Below are 15,264 nucleotides of genomic sequence, written 5' to 3'. Positions count from 1 at the left end.
CATTTTAAAAGTAGATAGCTTTTTTCAGAAGTTGTGTCATGGTTTATACTTCCATGTCATACAGTAAAACCAGAGCTATGTAACATTTTAACAATTTGATTTTTAGTGGTAGTGAACAGTCCTGTCCATCATAGCGGACAACCACATAGAAAAAGAGGTCTCAGCAAGGGTAGCTGCGGGAAATAGAGCATTATACTCCCTTTCAACATTATTAAGATCGAAGCTTCTAAAAAGAAAATCTAAATTAACACTGTACAAGTCGATTATTCGCCCAATTATTACATATGGCAGTGAAACATGGACTCTCAACCAGCGGGAAATCAATAAGCATCTAGTATTTGAAAGAAAGGTTCTCAGAATAATATTTGACCCTCAAAGAGATGAATTCACAGGGGATTGGAGAAGACGCCGCAATGCTGAATTGGTGACTCTGTATGGAACTGAAAACATAGTTAGACATATCAAGGCAAACCGAATAAGATGGGCAGGTCACGTGGTACGATCAGAGGATGACGGAGTGTTAAAGACAGTGTTTTTGAAAGACCAGATGATAGAAGATCAGTAGGCCGACCGAGAAAAAGATGGAAGGATGATGTTGAAGCCGATTTATCCAGAATTGGGGTACAACAATGGGAAATAGAAGCGCAAGATCGTAGAGGATGGAGGGCAATAAAGTGATACGGCGAAGACTCACTCCGAGTTGTAAAGCCAGTGAAGAAGAAGAAGAAGAAGAACAGTGCTGTAAATAAATATGTGCTCCGTTTTGATAAAAATTTTATGCTCCATATTGATTTACTTTGTTTTTAAGACATTTAATTTAAGCAAAAACTCTTCACATAGAACACTCACTCTTTATAGAAAACTCTGCGGGATATATTTAGAAAAATGAATGGTTTTATTTTCATCGCATCACCATTCCTATGCCTATGTCATATGTATGATCGTCTGTATGATCCAAACCAATTTTCAGATTATTCCTCTGTATTCCTATATTTCCTATTATATATTGACTTGAAAAGATCTTGAATTTTTAATGAATATTTATTATTTAATATAAAATATTTAATCAATAATTCATCCGACCGGGAAGTTGCAAATTTGATCCTACTACGCGAACGAAAGTTGCTACTTTCCAGCGTTGTCGGACAGAAAAACACGCTAATTATATAAATAAATAAGGAATGCACTAAAGAGCAGATCAATTTATCTTTATTTCCTCGTGGCGTAATCTATCAACTACAGAATATACGCAGTGTTGATGATTGTATATGCATTCGGATCAGTATTTATTTTCTTTTAGCAAGACTCCATCATCATCACTGGCTCGACAACCCTTTTTGGGTCTTGGCCTGTTCTAGGATTCTTCTCCATTCCGATCTGTTTCGTGCTTTTTTTCTCCAGTTTTTTATTTTTAAGGTTGTTATATCATTTTCTATTTGTTCTAAGTATCTCAGTTTCGGTCTTCCTCTTGTTCTTTTTCCTACTGGCATCTGTTTGAATATTTTGTTTGGTATTTCGCCTTCTTCCATTCTTTCTACATGTCCTATCCAACGCAGCCGTCCTATTTTGATGAATGTTATAATATCCGGATCCTGGTATATTTTGTATAGTTCAGAGTTGTATCGTCTTCGCCATATTCCGTTTTCTTTTGTGCCCTTATATATGTGTCGCAAGATTTTTCTTTCGAAGGTGGCTAACAACGTTTCCTCTCTTTTAGTAAGTGTCCAGGTTTCTGAGCCATATGTGAGTACCGGTCTTATTAGGGTTTTATATATTTGGCATTTTGTCTTTCTTGCGACGTTATCTGATCTTAGGTGTCTAATTAAGCCATGGTAACATTTATTTGCAATAAATATTCGCCTCTTCACTTTCTCCGTAACGTTATTATCAGACGTGACTAGGGATCCCAAGTATATAAAGTTTTTTACATCCTCTATGTTGTATTCTCCTATTGTTATATTTTGTGGCTGCCTTATTTCTGCGTTTTTTCTTACCTGCATATATTTTGTTTTGGTCTGATTGATTTTAAGACCACTATTTTGTGCAGCTCGTTCTATTTGGTTGTATGCCTCTATCATTTCTCTTCTTGATCTTGCGATTATGTCAACATCATCTGCAAATGCTAGTATTTGCACGCTTTTATTAATGATTGTTCCTCGTGTATTGACTGTTGTGTCCCTCAGTATTTTCTCGAGCACGATGTTGAACAAGATGCATGATAGAGCGTCTCCCTGGCGTAGTCCCTTTTTCACATCTATTGTTTCCGTTAATTCATTTTGTATCCGGATTCTACTTTCTACTTTTAGAGATTCTTTTATCAGTTCTATTAGTTGTGTTGGTATATTAAATTCTTTCATTGCTTTTATTAAGAATTCTCGGTTTATATTGTCATATGCGCTTTCAAAGTCTATGCAGAGATGATGGGTGTCGATGTTATATTCACTTGTTTTTTCGAGGATCTGTCGCAGAACAAATATCTGGTCTATTGTTGACTTCTGTCTACAGAAGCCACTTTGGTATTTGCCAACTATTTTTTCAGCGTGTGGTCTAAGTCTTTCATAAATGACATTGGACATTATTTTGTATGCTGCATTCAGCAGCGTGATTCCACGGTAGTTTCCACATTCTAACTGATTTCCTTTTTTATGTAGTGGTACAATAATACCGCTATTCCACTCCGTTGGTAGCTGTTTATTCGACCATATCTTTGTTATCAATTCATGTATTGTTTTTTGTAGTGCGTCTCCTCCTTCCTTTAGTAACTCCAATGCTATTTGATCCGATCCCGGTGCTTTATTGTTCTTTAATTTTTCTACTGCTGCTCTAATCTCGGCTATTGTTGGTGGAGTCTTTTCTCTGTTGTCTGCTTGGTCTAATGGTATGTCAGGGGTCGTCTCTCTCCGATCTCCTTCAAACTTTTCCGTAAAATGTTCTGTCCATCTACTTAGTATCTCTTGCTGTTCTGTCAATATATTACCTTCCTTATCTCTACACATCGTTGTTCTCGGTTTGAAGTCTTTTCTGCTTTTGTTTAGTCTCTGATAAAATTTTCTTGTCTCTGTTGATTTACTTAGTTCTTGTAGTTCTTGAAGTTCTTTGTTCATATATTCTCTCTTTTTTCTTCGGTGAGTTTTCTTTTCTTCTTTGCGTAGTCGTTTATATTCTTCCTCTGCTTGTCGGGTTCTGTGCCCCTGTTGCATCAGTAAATATGCTCTGTTTTTTTTGTCTGTGATGATCTGACATTCTTCGTCAAACCAGTCATTCGTTCTTGTTTTTCTTTCTCTACCTTTTATGCCTAGTACTTCTTTAGCTGCCTCTTTTATGATGTCTCTGCATTCTTCCCACTCTTTATTTAGGTTTTCATGTGTTATTCTGTTTTCTAGTTTGTTGTTTATCTTTTCTTTATACTCTTTATTTTTGTTTGTTTCTTTGAGTCTTTCTACCTTGTATCGTTCATGTTTAGAGCCTCTTTCCTTTTTGATGTTTGAAATTCTAGCCCTTACCCTACTTTCGACCAGGTAGTGATCAGAATCCGCATTTGCCCCTCTTCTAGTGCGGACGTTTATTATATTCGATTGGTGTCTCGAGTCTACAATAACATGATCTATCATATTTACTGTAAGTCCATCCGGGGATTTCCAGGTACCTTTGTGTATATCTTTGCGAGCGAAGTATGTGCTGGCAATCACCATGTTAAGTGATCTTGCTAGGTTTATTAACCTATTGCCATTGTCATTTGATTGCTCATGGAGACTGTGCCTACCTATTGTGGGTTGGAATTGCTGTTCTTTTCCAACTTTGGCGTTTAGGTCTCCATAGATTATTTTTATATCATTTTTTGGGCATGACTGATATGCGGACTCTAATTCGTCATAAAATTCTTCTTTAATTTCCTCTTCTTTTTCTTCTGTCGGGGCATGCGCATTAATTAGACTGTAGTTAAAGAAACGACCTTTAACTCTTAAAATGCACAGTCTTGGACTAATGGCTCTGAAATCTCTTATAGTATGCTTTACTCTCTTGTTTACTATGAATCCTGTGCCCAAGACGTGATCTTTAGGATCGCAGCTGTAGAAAATCGTATGGCTTCTTTTTTCCATTATATTGTTTCCAATCCACCTCATTTCTTGTATGGCAGTTATGTCTATTTTGTATCTGTCTAGTTCATTTAGGAGATTTTGGAGAGCTCCCAATCTATATAAGGTACGAATATTCCATGTCGCAACCCTCAAATCGTGTTCCTTTTTCTCGCACAGTCGTCGTCGTTTGATCAGTCCGGCTTTTCTTCATTGAACGTTCATAACTTATGGTTTTTCTAGGAGAAGGTAGTTAACCTTCCGCCCAACCCCCTATTCGTCGGAGGACCAAGACTCCCTTCTTCGTCAGCCCTGACCCCACCTTCCACTGGGGGTTGGTTACCCAATCTCCAGTGGGGTTGCTCAGGTTACCGGCGTGTACCGCCTTGGAGGTGAAGATAGGAATTGAGTAGGATAGGCTAAGTGATGCCAACAGGATACGGCATCATGTATTGCGCCTCACTACCCCCTTTACACACCTTTAGCAAGACTAGTGAGTAAATTATCTGCTGTTTCCTTTATATTGCTGGTCTTGATGTTTTGTCGATCTGCAGTTTAGATTGAATTGATTTTACTGTTGATCATAGTATTATTGAATTTAATTTGTGTGTCTATGATTTAAGTTCATTGATCTTACAGTTATTAGGCTTACCAATGATTGGGTTATTATAGTTTTTGATTACGTTTATGGGGAAAGAGTGTTCTATCGTCCCGCTTTGGATCCGCCCTTGAATGGTACGTTTTCTCTGATTTCCTGAACCTTCTTATTTACAATTTTTTGAATCAACAAAAATGTGAATAAAAACACAAAAAAGTACACTTCCCTTAGTAACTAGAGTAAACTGTTATTGTTCTTACAAAATCTCATTAAATTCTCTTCTGTGTATTCTCATAGCAAGACAGAGTCGAACTAGTTTTTGCATGAGTAAAATAGTGAGGGTATTTTTAATATTTTTCCGCTAACAACCGTTTTTAATACTTCATATTGTACGTTAAATAAAATCGTCATAAAATGTACGTTAAATTATGTTTATTGGAAGCATAGCTTTCTTCTCGCGGGCTCCGGACGGAGAGGTGGATCGCACAGAGGTGTGAAAAAAATAAAATAAAACCCACTGTAGCGATTGTAACGACAGATCGCGACAACACAACTTCGCATGACCACACACTACATTGAGTAGTAAATGCAGTCTCATGCGTGTTTATTAATAAATTAAAATAAAATAAAATAAAATACAATCGAATCGAATTGAATCAAATATCGAATCGAACGAAAATTCAATAAAATAAAATAAAATAAAATAAATAAAATTAATAAAACAAAGAAATGAAATTATATTAAATTAAAAACCATCGCTGCATGCTTAGATGATAAGAAAGCTATGCATTCCCTCCTGGGTCACTCCCGGAATGCCACATCCCGTTTTTTAATAGTTTTTGTAATTTTTTTTTTTTAGATAAAATAGATAGAATTTATTCGTCTAGAAATTTATACAATGTATACTACATTAAAAAAATTTATCTGACTAGTAAAAAAATATTATATGTTATACATTAACATTATACTTGAACTATACATTATACTATAACATTATATTTTTGAGAGGAAAATCCTCAGAAGAATCTTTGGGCCTTATCACGAGATTAATAGCAACCAATACCAAATAAAAACAAATTCTGAGGTCAAGCAGATGTATAGAGCGAGCGATATAGTCCAAGAGATTAAATCCCAACGTCTAAGATGGGCTGGTCATGTATATAGACTCCCTAATAACTGCCTTGCCCAGTTAATATGAGAGGAAGCCTCCACAGGCAGATGGCCCTTAGGACGTCCACGAATGCGATGGAGAGACAATATATGGTCAGATCTAAGAACAATGGGGCTACCCACGGACCCAACTATTATGGACAACCGTTGAAGATGGATTTGCCTTTTTTTTTCTTTAACTTAACTGATCTTTAATATCTTATCTATTATCTAAACTCAAGTGGGTTTACAGGGAAGGTAACAATAAAAAAGTGGTACATAGCCAAGGGTGGCAAATATTCTTTAACATTTATTTATTTATGAAACAGGAAAAAAATTGGGATATTTCACAACTTATTTATCTCTAATAGAGCGAGTAGCTCAAGTAACTGATGTCTTAGAAAGTATGGTGAAGAGGGTAATTAAGGAAGGTGAAAACAAACCATCAACTTCAAATTGGTTCACCCAGCATTTGCAAGTCCAGCCTCAGGTAATTGGTTAATCCATTTGAGGAACACATTATAAGAAATACCATTTATGTTTGCTAATATCCACAAAAGAAGACCTACCATGAACACTGTTTATGAATCTGTTAGAAACGAAGGAATTGTACCTGGAAAACTATCTTCTTTTAAAAACATTTGTTAAGGAGTTAGGATTTAGATGGAAAAAAGTGGAAAACAACAGAAACATTTTGGTGGAAAAAACTTAGATAAGAGCAAAAGAACGGGATTTTGAAGAACACTCAAAAAATACAAATCTGAAGGTAAGATATTTATTGATTAACATTATAAGCAATTTTAAAGTATTTCACAATTTTTTGTAGATATATAGTGATGAGACTTACATATATAGTTCCAGCACAGTTCAGAAAGGTTGGATGATAGATGAAAGATATGCTTAAAATCTCCTGTATCTAAAGCATAATGACTGATTATTTTACACTGTGGTGGTAAAAGTAGATTGGTTGAAAACACTGCTCTCATTTTCAAATTCATAGTTCTCATTTCAATTCACTCAATAATTGACAGAAAAGAATATATTTTTCGAGGAAATTGAAACAAAGTCGGAGCAGAACAATGACCAATATTAGCAAAGTACGGCCACTCAGTTTTACATTTACTGCCTTGTCATCCGGAACTTAAATCAACTGAAAAGATATGGGCCATTTTAAAAAAAGAAATGGACAAGAAACACAACTCTTAAATTAGCAGAAAGTTTAAGAGATACTAAACATCAGGCCAAATGAAATCATGCCAGAGATATGGGCAAATACTTGCAGGCATGTTGAAAAAACTGAAGAAGAGTATTTCAGCCAAAAATTCATTATGGACGAAGCGCATGACCTTATTATAAATGTAGAAGACAGTCTGAAACAGAACTGTAATAGCGACAACAACCACAACAACGATCTATAAATGCAAACACATTTTGCTGAATTTCAAATCAAAATCCTAGTCTTTTTTATTGTACATTGTTTTGTTACTTATTTTCCCTCTAAGAATTTTTTCAGTTCTTCAAAGTTTATTCATAAACAAAATTTAATTTTAAATTAAATTTTATTTAATTTAATAAACAACATCACTACAAAGAGTATTTTTTTCAGCAAAATGACAGAAAGTTGTAAAATTCTTTTACTACATAACATCTTTCGGCTTGAGAGATAAAATAAATGCGTCACGCTAACTAAGGAATTTTCAAGCTAAGATAAACATAATAAGTATTTACTGGAAATACTTGAAATCATGTGAGCTGTACTTTACACTATGTGCAGATCCGACCCTGTCCTGCAATTCAGTATGAAATTAAAATAGTTAATCCACAAAGTTTTGAAACATGTCTAGTTCATGATGAGTTATTGACTATGCTTTTACTACACAGATGGCGCTGGAACATTTTGACCTGAATTTATGAAAAAAGAAAAAATTTAACCCTACTAAAAGTCACTAAACAACTATAAGTTCCAACAAATCTCGCCTATCAAAAATACTCTAATAAAAACCCTTTTAAAAGAATCTATGAAGAACTTTAGAAAACTGCAATTTTTGAATTAGTGTATTAGCATAATTGTATTGAGTTAACATATAACACCTTAGTTAATTCTAATTGATAAAACTTTAACTATATGAGAAATATCTGAATGTATAGTAAAAGTACTGATGAACTTACAAAAAGCTTGATTAACATTTAATTATTATATAAACATAATATGTACTTACTACGTCTAAGTGCATTTTGTGCATCCATTGTCATCGCATCAGCTTCATCTAAAATAATAAGCTTAAAGCCAGATTTGAAAATTGTGCCTGTACTGGCAAATGTTAGAATCTGGCCTCTGACAATTCCTATTCCTCTGTCATCTGAAGCATTCAACTCTAAGACCTGTAACAAAAAAAAGGAAATATATTTAGGCTTTTAAATTACAATTTAGATCACTAGACATCAAAGAGAATGTTGAAAGCTCAACACACTGATAATCAACGCAGTTCAACCAGGAAGACTGTTGAGTTTAATATTAATTCTTGTAATACCTCACCATTACTATAGTTTTTGAAGATTTATTGTCAATCCCATTGCATTAATATATATACTGTTTATTTTTATACAAATTTTGGTGCTGTCTAGGGCTTATTTGAATATGCATTTAGAGTACAAGTTAAAGAGCAATGGAGAAATGACACAGCCTTGTCAGACACCTCTTTGTATACAGATGTTTTAGTAGTGTGATTGGAATATTTTAAGGTTACTTCTTGGTTCCAATAAAGGTTTCGAATTATGTGGAGATCTTTTCCATCTAGCTTTATTTTCTGTAGTTCATACAACAACTTTTCATGCTCAGTCAATCAAAAGCCTTCTGGTAGTTGATCAAACAGAGATATACTTTTTTCTGGAAATCCAGACATTTTGGAATGAGTCTTTTAGTCGCAAACAGTGCCTCACTTGTCCCCAAGGCCTTTCTAAATTCGAACTTAGAGTCACTTATGTCTATTTCACATTTTTTTTATAAATTCGTTTCTGTATGATATTTAAGAATAATTTTAGTACATAATAATAAAGAAATAAAATAAAAATCGGTTGCCTGTAAAGTCGGTTTTACGGGTGAAGATTTTACGTGACAACATCTTTTTCTCAGTAGAATATTTATTGATATGAATGTTATTAAATTGCACAATAGGAACAAGGAATTGAATGAAAATAAGAATTGCACAAATTTTAACTATAGAAATATATTTTGTTTACTAAAACATTGTACATGTAAACTTAAACTTAACTAATTTCTATTTGAGTGATTTTCACCGATTCAACGCGCCTAATTCTCTAGTGCTGCGCGCGCAGCGGACCGATCATGTTTGAGTGGGAGAGAGACGCAAGGCATTCGCCGGTCCGGCGGGCCTCTCTCTCGTTCGGTGACTCATCGTAACAGACGTGAGTGACTCCGAGCCACAACCTAATTTAAGACGTTGTCACGTCAATAAAGTATAAAGATAAGGTAAACAAGATATACAGGCATATAAAATACTACAATTGGGATCACTATACAGTGTGAGACAAAAATACAAAGTTAGAACAAAATACAAAGCAGGAAGAACCCAGAAATACATACTAAAGCATCAAAAAAAAGGTAAAAAAGTTTGAAAATGAACTTTAAAAGAAAATATATCAGAATTATATTATTCACACATTCTTGTACTTACCATTGATGAAAACTGGGCGGGTGTATATAATTGTTTTGCACAAGCTAAAATTGTACTTGTTTTTCCTGTACCAGGAGGTCCATAGAACAGCAAGTGGGGTACCTGATCATCTCGAATAAATTTACTGACTAAAATAAAAAAAAATTACATTTGTAAAATATTTTCCTAATACATTTGAATCCATTTTTGTCACAATTATTGATTGTCTACATATTTCACCTAAAATCTCACATTTTAAGATTTGTTAGTTTGCCAACATTTTAAAAGTTAAAATTGTTCAGCTTTTCAAAACACTTCATGATTGGGAGAATAATTCAATAATAAAAACAAATTATTCCATCTACCAAATAGGAACAAGATAATTTAAAGACTTGCACTATTTAAATAGCATAATTAAATTAACACCATTCATATTCCAAATTATGAAATAGATACAAAGATACAATCTCACCTGTTTTTATAATATCTTCATGAGAAACTAAATCATCAAGTTTACTTGGACGATATTTTTCAACCCTAGAATGAATAAAAACATTAGCATTTGATTGAATAGACACTAAAATTATATTATAGGGTAACCCACTAAAAATATTGGTAAATTATCAAGAACACTTTTTATTCAGGTAGATGATATACTAAAAAATTAAGAATCACATCACTGTTAGAATATCACTATTCCTGTTAAAGGGAAGATACATTTTAGAATAAAGGGGAATAAGAAGTTTGCTAAAAACATAACAAATTGATTTGTTTCTCTCAAACTTGCACTAAACTAATACTTACCAAGGTAAATTTACTTTCTGAGATTCCTTTTGTACCATATTTAATAAAGATAAAACAAAAATTAACGCTACTGAATCAAAAATACAATTAAGATAAATATTTCAAATTATTTTTGAGGTTAACTCACAAATAGCGGGAAGCAAACAACAAATCATAGAAATTAAATGTATTAACAATAGATGTCTCTGGCATTTAATTTCCATTTTTTAGATTTGTCTTTTATAATAATTTTCAAAAATTCCTTTTGTTCTCATATTGTATTACTTGATTTTAAAAGTTGAACAGAAACATGCAAAAAGATAATACTATGTCGTATTTTTATTATTGTCTCAAATATTTAATTAATTTGAGATTTGGACTTTTGACATTTATTTCAAAATGGGCTTAAGATATGACATAAGACAACTGACGTCATTATCCATCTGCTTTGCCATTTGCCATATCCATCTTCATTTTTCATTTTCTGAAGGCAGATAAGCTGCCAGAAAAATAATTTAACTGGTGCAGTTTTGGAAACACTAAGAAATGGCTAGTTTATTAGCGAAAAGCTTTAGGGCAGTGTGTAGAAATTCCTCATCTCTACGATCTTTCAGCACAAGGCCTTTGGCAGTAACATTAGTAAATAGATGCAATGATATTTTACAAAATAGCTCACAAAGTAAACCTTGCTCCTTGATCGATGTACAGGTAAGTTTTAGCTGCTAATTACTGTAATTTATCTATCAAGTTCATTAGAAAATACTTGCAATATAAATAATATTACACATGTAAGAGTAAAATATTACATAACATAACCTCATTTTTTGTTTGAGGCCGCTTTTATAATTTTTTAAGAAAAATTTTGAAGGCTGATTATTTGAGAGTAGTTTAAACCAGTTGGAACATACGAAAACTAAAATAAGCAAAAATGTTTGTAAATTAGTTTAAAATACTGTCACAATTGACATTCAACAATGTAAAATTCTTAGCTATATTTAAATCAATTTTATTTTTTTGTTTGTTAGACTAGATTCTATTCACCAGAAGTAATAAAAACTAAACCTTCTGAAGACGAAATCAAACAGAGGGTGCTGAAAGTGTGTTCTTCATATGATAAAGTTACTGCAGAAAAGGTACCTACTTATATCAATATTTTTTATTTCAGAGACTCGTTTCACCACAACAGAGAAGTTACAGTTCTAAGCCACCACTGACTTTGCAACTCATTGGTGAAAGAGTTTTGTTAGTATTAAAATTGTATGACAAAATTAATCCAGAAAAGGTACAGTAGTACACATAAATATTGTTTCTAGCATTGCTAATGTCAGTTTTATTAAAAGTTATGTATATTTTTTAAGAGCTGTAATCTTTTCTGGGAATAGTACCAAAATAATTGGGAAAACAAAATAAATTTTTATTTTATATTTAATTTTTTATGTAACTTTAACCAAGCAGTTTCAGTATACTGACAACTCTGACTTCTAACACCATTTTGAAGCTTTAAACTTTAATGCCAAAGATTTCGTTGGTATACTAGACATTTTCTATTATTTTGAGTGACAAAAATCATTAAATGTATTAAACATTCCATCATGAATACTGAGATGCAGTTATTTTGTCAGCTATTGTACTCTCTCCAATGGCTCTACAGTCCAAATCGAGCATTGGTCTTCTCCAAACTATGCTTCCAACCTCGCTGGTCCTGTGATGATCTTCTCCAGCTTCTCACATCTAGCAAATTTTGCATGTCTATAGCCACTTCATCCTCCTACCTTTTCTGTGGCCTTCCATTTTTGCTCTTGCACCCTGCATTTTACTATCTAATGCTCTTTATGGCAATCTTCTGGTCTCTATTCTCACTACATGACCAGCCCATCGAAGTCTCTGAAGTTTAACAATTTCTGAGATCAGTGCCTCTTTGAACAGTTTGTAGAGTTCATGGTTGTACCTTAATTTCTATACTCTGTTTTCGTTAATAGATCCAAATATCTTCCTTAAGACTTTTCATTCGTTTTGGTCTCACCCATGTCTCACATCCATAGCATACTATTGGTCTGATTATAGTTTTGTAGACCCTGATTTTCAATCTCCAGTATGTGTTTTTGGAGCGGAACACATGGGTGAGTGGAAAGTAAGCTTTGTTTCCCTTTACTATTCTCAGCTATTGTACTATACTACAAGTTGTTAATTCCACTGTAAATGTAGAAAAACTTATTTGTCTTCTGTAGACTTTGAGCAAAGTTTTCCATATGCTTGTTCAGTTCACTCTTAATTGAATTAATAGATTGTAGTTCATAAAGAAGTATATATTGGCCATTTTATTTGTAGAGAATTTATTGATATTTACAGGGAGGTTATTCATTGGATCTTGTTAGTAGTCTTCCAGATTTTGTTGCAGTTTGTGGAATCTTCTTGGGAAATAATGTTACCAAGGAACTTTAAATTATAATAGCTAATCACAGTCATTTAAATAATCAATAAAAACTAAAAATAAGTGAAGAGTGTCTTATTGGTGGTACTCTAGAAATTGGAAATTGGCAAATAATCCATTTCTTAGTTAAATATTTAAATTTTTTATTATATTATTCCAGAAAAGATTAAGATTTAAAAAATTAATGATTTTATTATTATCAACCTAAGACTCTAAGCGTTCAACATTAAAGGATCAATGTTAAAGTTTAGATATCGTCATTTCGTATTAAAATAAAAATGATTTAGCGTGTTGAAACATAATATGATTTAGACCTGTTAACTTAAATTGTGGTTACAGTCTCTTCCATGTGATCTTTTGCTTGTAGAATGATTATTAGTAGTTTATGTATGTTGAAAAGGTTTTTCTGTCCTTTAAATTCAAAATGGCTTGCTTGATCAATGCTACTCAGGATAATATTTCGCATATTTGTTTAGACATAAAAGCAATCAAGTCACCTATAAGTAAAAGATCATGAATTATTTAGTATTTCTAAGCAAATTTTTTATTTAGGTTTCTATTTGTCCAGCTCTTAGTATAAATTTTAAGAAGTATATATTTCGTTGTTCGGAAGATCAACAGGCTTTCAAATGTTTTAAGGCCTATAATTTGTTTGATAATTGAAACAATTATTATTACTCATTTACCCTATAGCAGCCTAGTTCAGTTTTAAGACACAAAAATTCATCAATGAAATAAGGATTGTAAGGTGTGGATTAGACCAGGCTATAGCCAATTTAGAGTGAACTGCTTGGGACAATATATTAAATAATTAAGAAAAAAGTCAAAAGGGCCACACACAGGGATGTTATAATGTGTATAACTTTTTTATATATTACAGAAATACCCCTCGCTATAGAAATGAGTGAGCCTGCATACACAGAACGATAATATATATTTTTTATATATGTGATATACTATAGTATATTTTGACTATGTCTTTTCAAGTGTATTTTATATTTATATTAAGGCATATTTCATTCCCTGCTATATCTCTTCGTTTTGCAGTCTACCAAAACTGTTGTGTTTTGTTTCAAGGGCAAAATGGAGCATCTTATTGAGGACGTGAAATCTATGGTCTCTCCATTCTATAATAGTTTACAAACTTTTCATCACTTTTCTTCAAATATTGCAAAATCTTTCCACTTTCTCTTCTGCATTTTATATGAATAGCTACCCAAAATTGTTTTTTTTTTCTGTTACTATTCCAAGCAAGAAATGTGAGAGCAGCATCAACTTCAGCATCATAATCATCCTCAGATGAACTGTCAATCAAATCTAACAAGAAATTAATATTACTGGCCACCATTGTCTGTTTGAGATACTAAATACATAATATAATATATCTGGAATCTTTAATATATATTATATTTCACTATTTAGCTATAATATATCTTATATGGCTTCCAGTGCGTGACTAGATAAAGAAATATATTTATCTTATTAAATTCAACCGTGAACATTTGTCTGAAACTATAATACCAATTCAGAATATGATTTTAGCTGACTTTGAACTCCCACTTCATCAATGATCTTGGATTAGATTCTCTAGACCATGTCGAAGTCATTATGGCCATGGAAGATGAATTCGGCTTTGAAATCCCAGATGCTGATGCAGAAAAATTACTGAGACCTGCAGATATTGTGCGGTACGTTGGAGACAAAGAAGATATATATGAATAAGTAATGAAATATGTAAAAATATAAAGTAAATTACTGTACTCCTGTCATATAGTGTTATAATTAAGTTTATTAAATAAAATATTAAATTATTTCTTTTATTTTTGTAGAAGCTGCACAATAGTATAGTGAACAAGACTTTTATTGTCTCTCCAAATATCTAGTTTAAAAATTCTGTAAAGATCTTTCATAAATGTGTCTTATAGACTTTATTTACAAGATAGCTACAGTCTTTGTTGTTCATTTACTAATAATAACTGATCATATGGAACTGTCAAAATCGTTCACACTTTGTCCACCAGAGGTATACTCTAATAATTCATCATATAGAACCATATTGTGTATTTTCACGAATAATAATAAGACACAAATGCTACAATTGATCATTGGGCCATTTTTATCCTCCACTATGTAAAAGAAAATCTTATGTATTCTTCTCTTAATCTAAATGAATATAATGCAAAGTTTTGTGCAATTTATGTACCTTCAATGAAAACCAATATTTTATCTCTATACAGATCAGGTAAGGGTGACTTTGACATCCTTGCTTAGTAAAGTAGACAAACTGATCATACTTGATGATTTTAATATGTATACATTTTAACATTGAATCTGGCCCTTCTTTTGATATTCAAAATCTATTAACAGCGTTTGGTCTAAAAGTAACTATAAACGATTATACTAGAATCCCATCCCAGTTCAGTAGTTGCATCGACAACATTATGACAATTTTTCTGAAAATATCTATGAAAAATACGACAAACTGCTGAAAAAACATCCGTGCAATGGTTTAAAATTGAATTAAGGTCTTATAGATCTAATCTTTCTCTTATT

General features: G+C 32.6%; 2 protein-coding genes across 3 annotated transcripts in view; one reads left to right on the top strand and one right to left on the bottom strand.

The window, feature by feature from the left end:
* Window positions 1-10,455, bottom strand: part of RfC3 (replication factor C subunit RfC3) — a 36,706-nt gene extending 26,251 nt beyond the window's left edge. The window contains exons 1-4 of the mRNA XM_072538375.1: window positions 10,302-10,455; window positions 9,970-10,034; window positions 9,519-9,646; window positions 8,043-8,205 (exon numbers count right to left, since the gene is read on the bottom strand). Of these exons, the coding sequence (XP_072394476.1) occupies window positions 8,043-8,205; window positions 9,519-9,646; window positions 9,970-10,034; window positions 10,302-10,339 (394 nt within the window). The 5' untranslated portion in view covers window positions 10,340-10,455. The remainder of the gene's footprint in view (window positions 1-8,042; window positions 8,206-9,518; window positions 9,647-9,969; window positions 10,035-10,301) is intronic.
* A 257-nt stretch (window positions 10,456-10,712) lies between these two features.
* ND-ACP (NADH dehydrogenase (ubiquinone) acyl carrier protein) lies at window positions 10,713-14,523 on the top strand. 2 transcript variants are annotated; one of them, XM_072538379.1, is made up of 3 exons: window positions 10,713-10,988; window positions 11,446-11,562; window positions 14,254-14,523. In XM_072538379.1, exons 1-3 carry the CDS (start codon window positions 10,827-10,829, stop codon window positions 14,431-14,433), a joined length of 459 nt encoding a protein of 152 aa, XP_072394480.1. In that variant the 5' UTR covers window positions 10,713-10,826; the 3' UTR covers window positions 14,434-14,523. The 2 variants fall into 2 exon arrangements, with proteins under 2 accessions (XP_072394480.1, XP_072394482.1); XM_072538381.1 differs by lacking the exon at window positions 11,446-11,562 and adding an exon at window positions 11,306-11,413 and having other exon boundaries at window positions 10,714-10,988.
* Window positions 14,524-15,264: the final 741 nt, after the last annotated feature.

Source organism: Diabrotica undecimpunctata, chromosome 7 (genome assembly GCF_040954645.1).
Source record: "Diabrotica undecimpunctata isolate CICGRU chromosome 7, icDiaUnde3, whole genome shotgun sequence".
Lineage (NCBI taxonomy): Eukaryota > Metazoa > Arthropoda > Insecta > Coleoptera > Chrysomelidae > Diabrotica > Diabrotica undecimpunctata.
The sequence above is the reverse complement of the archived record's forward strand: the minus strand, read 5'-3'. Positions and strand labels throughout refer to the sequence as shown.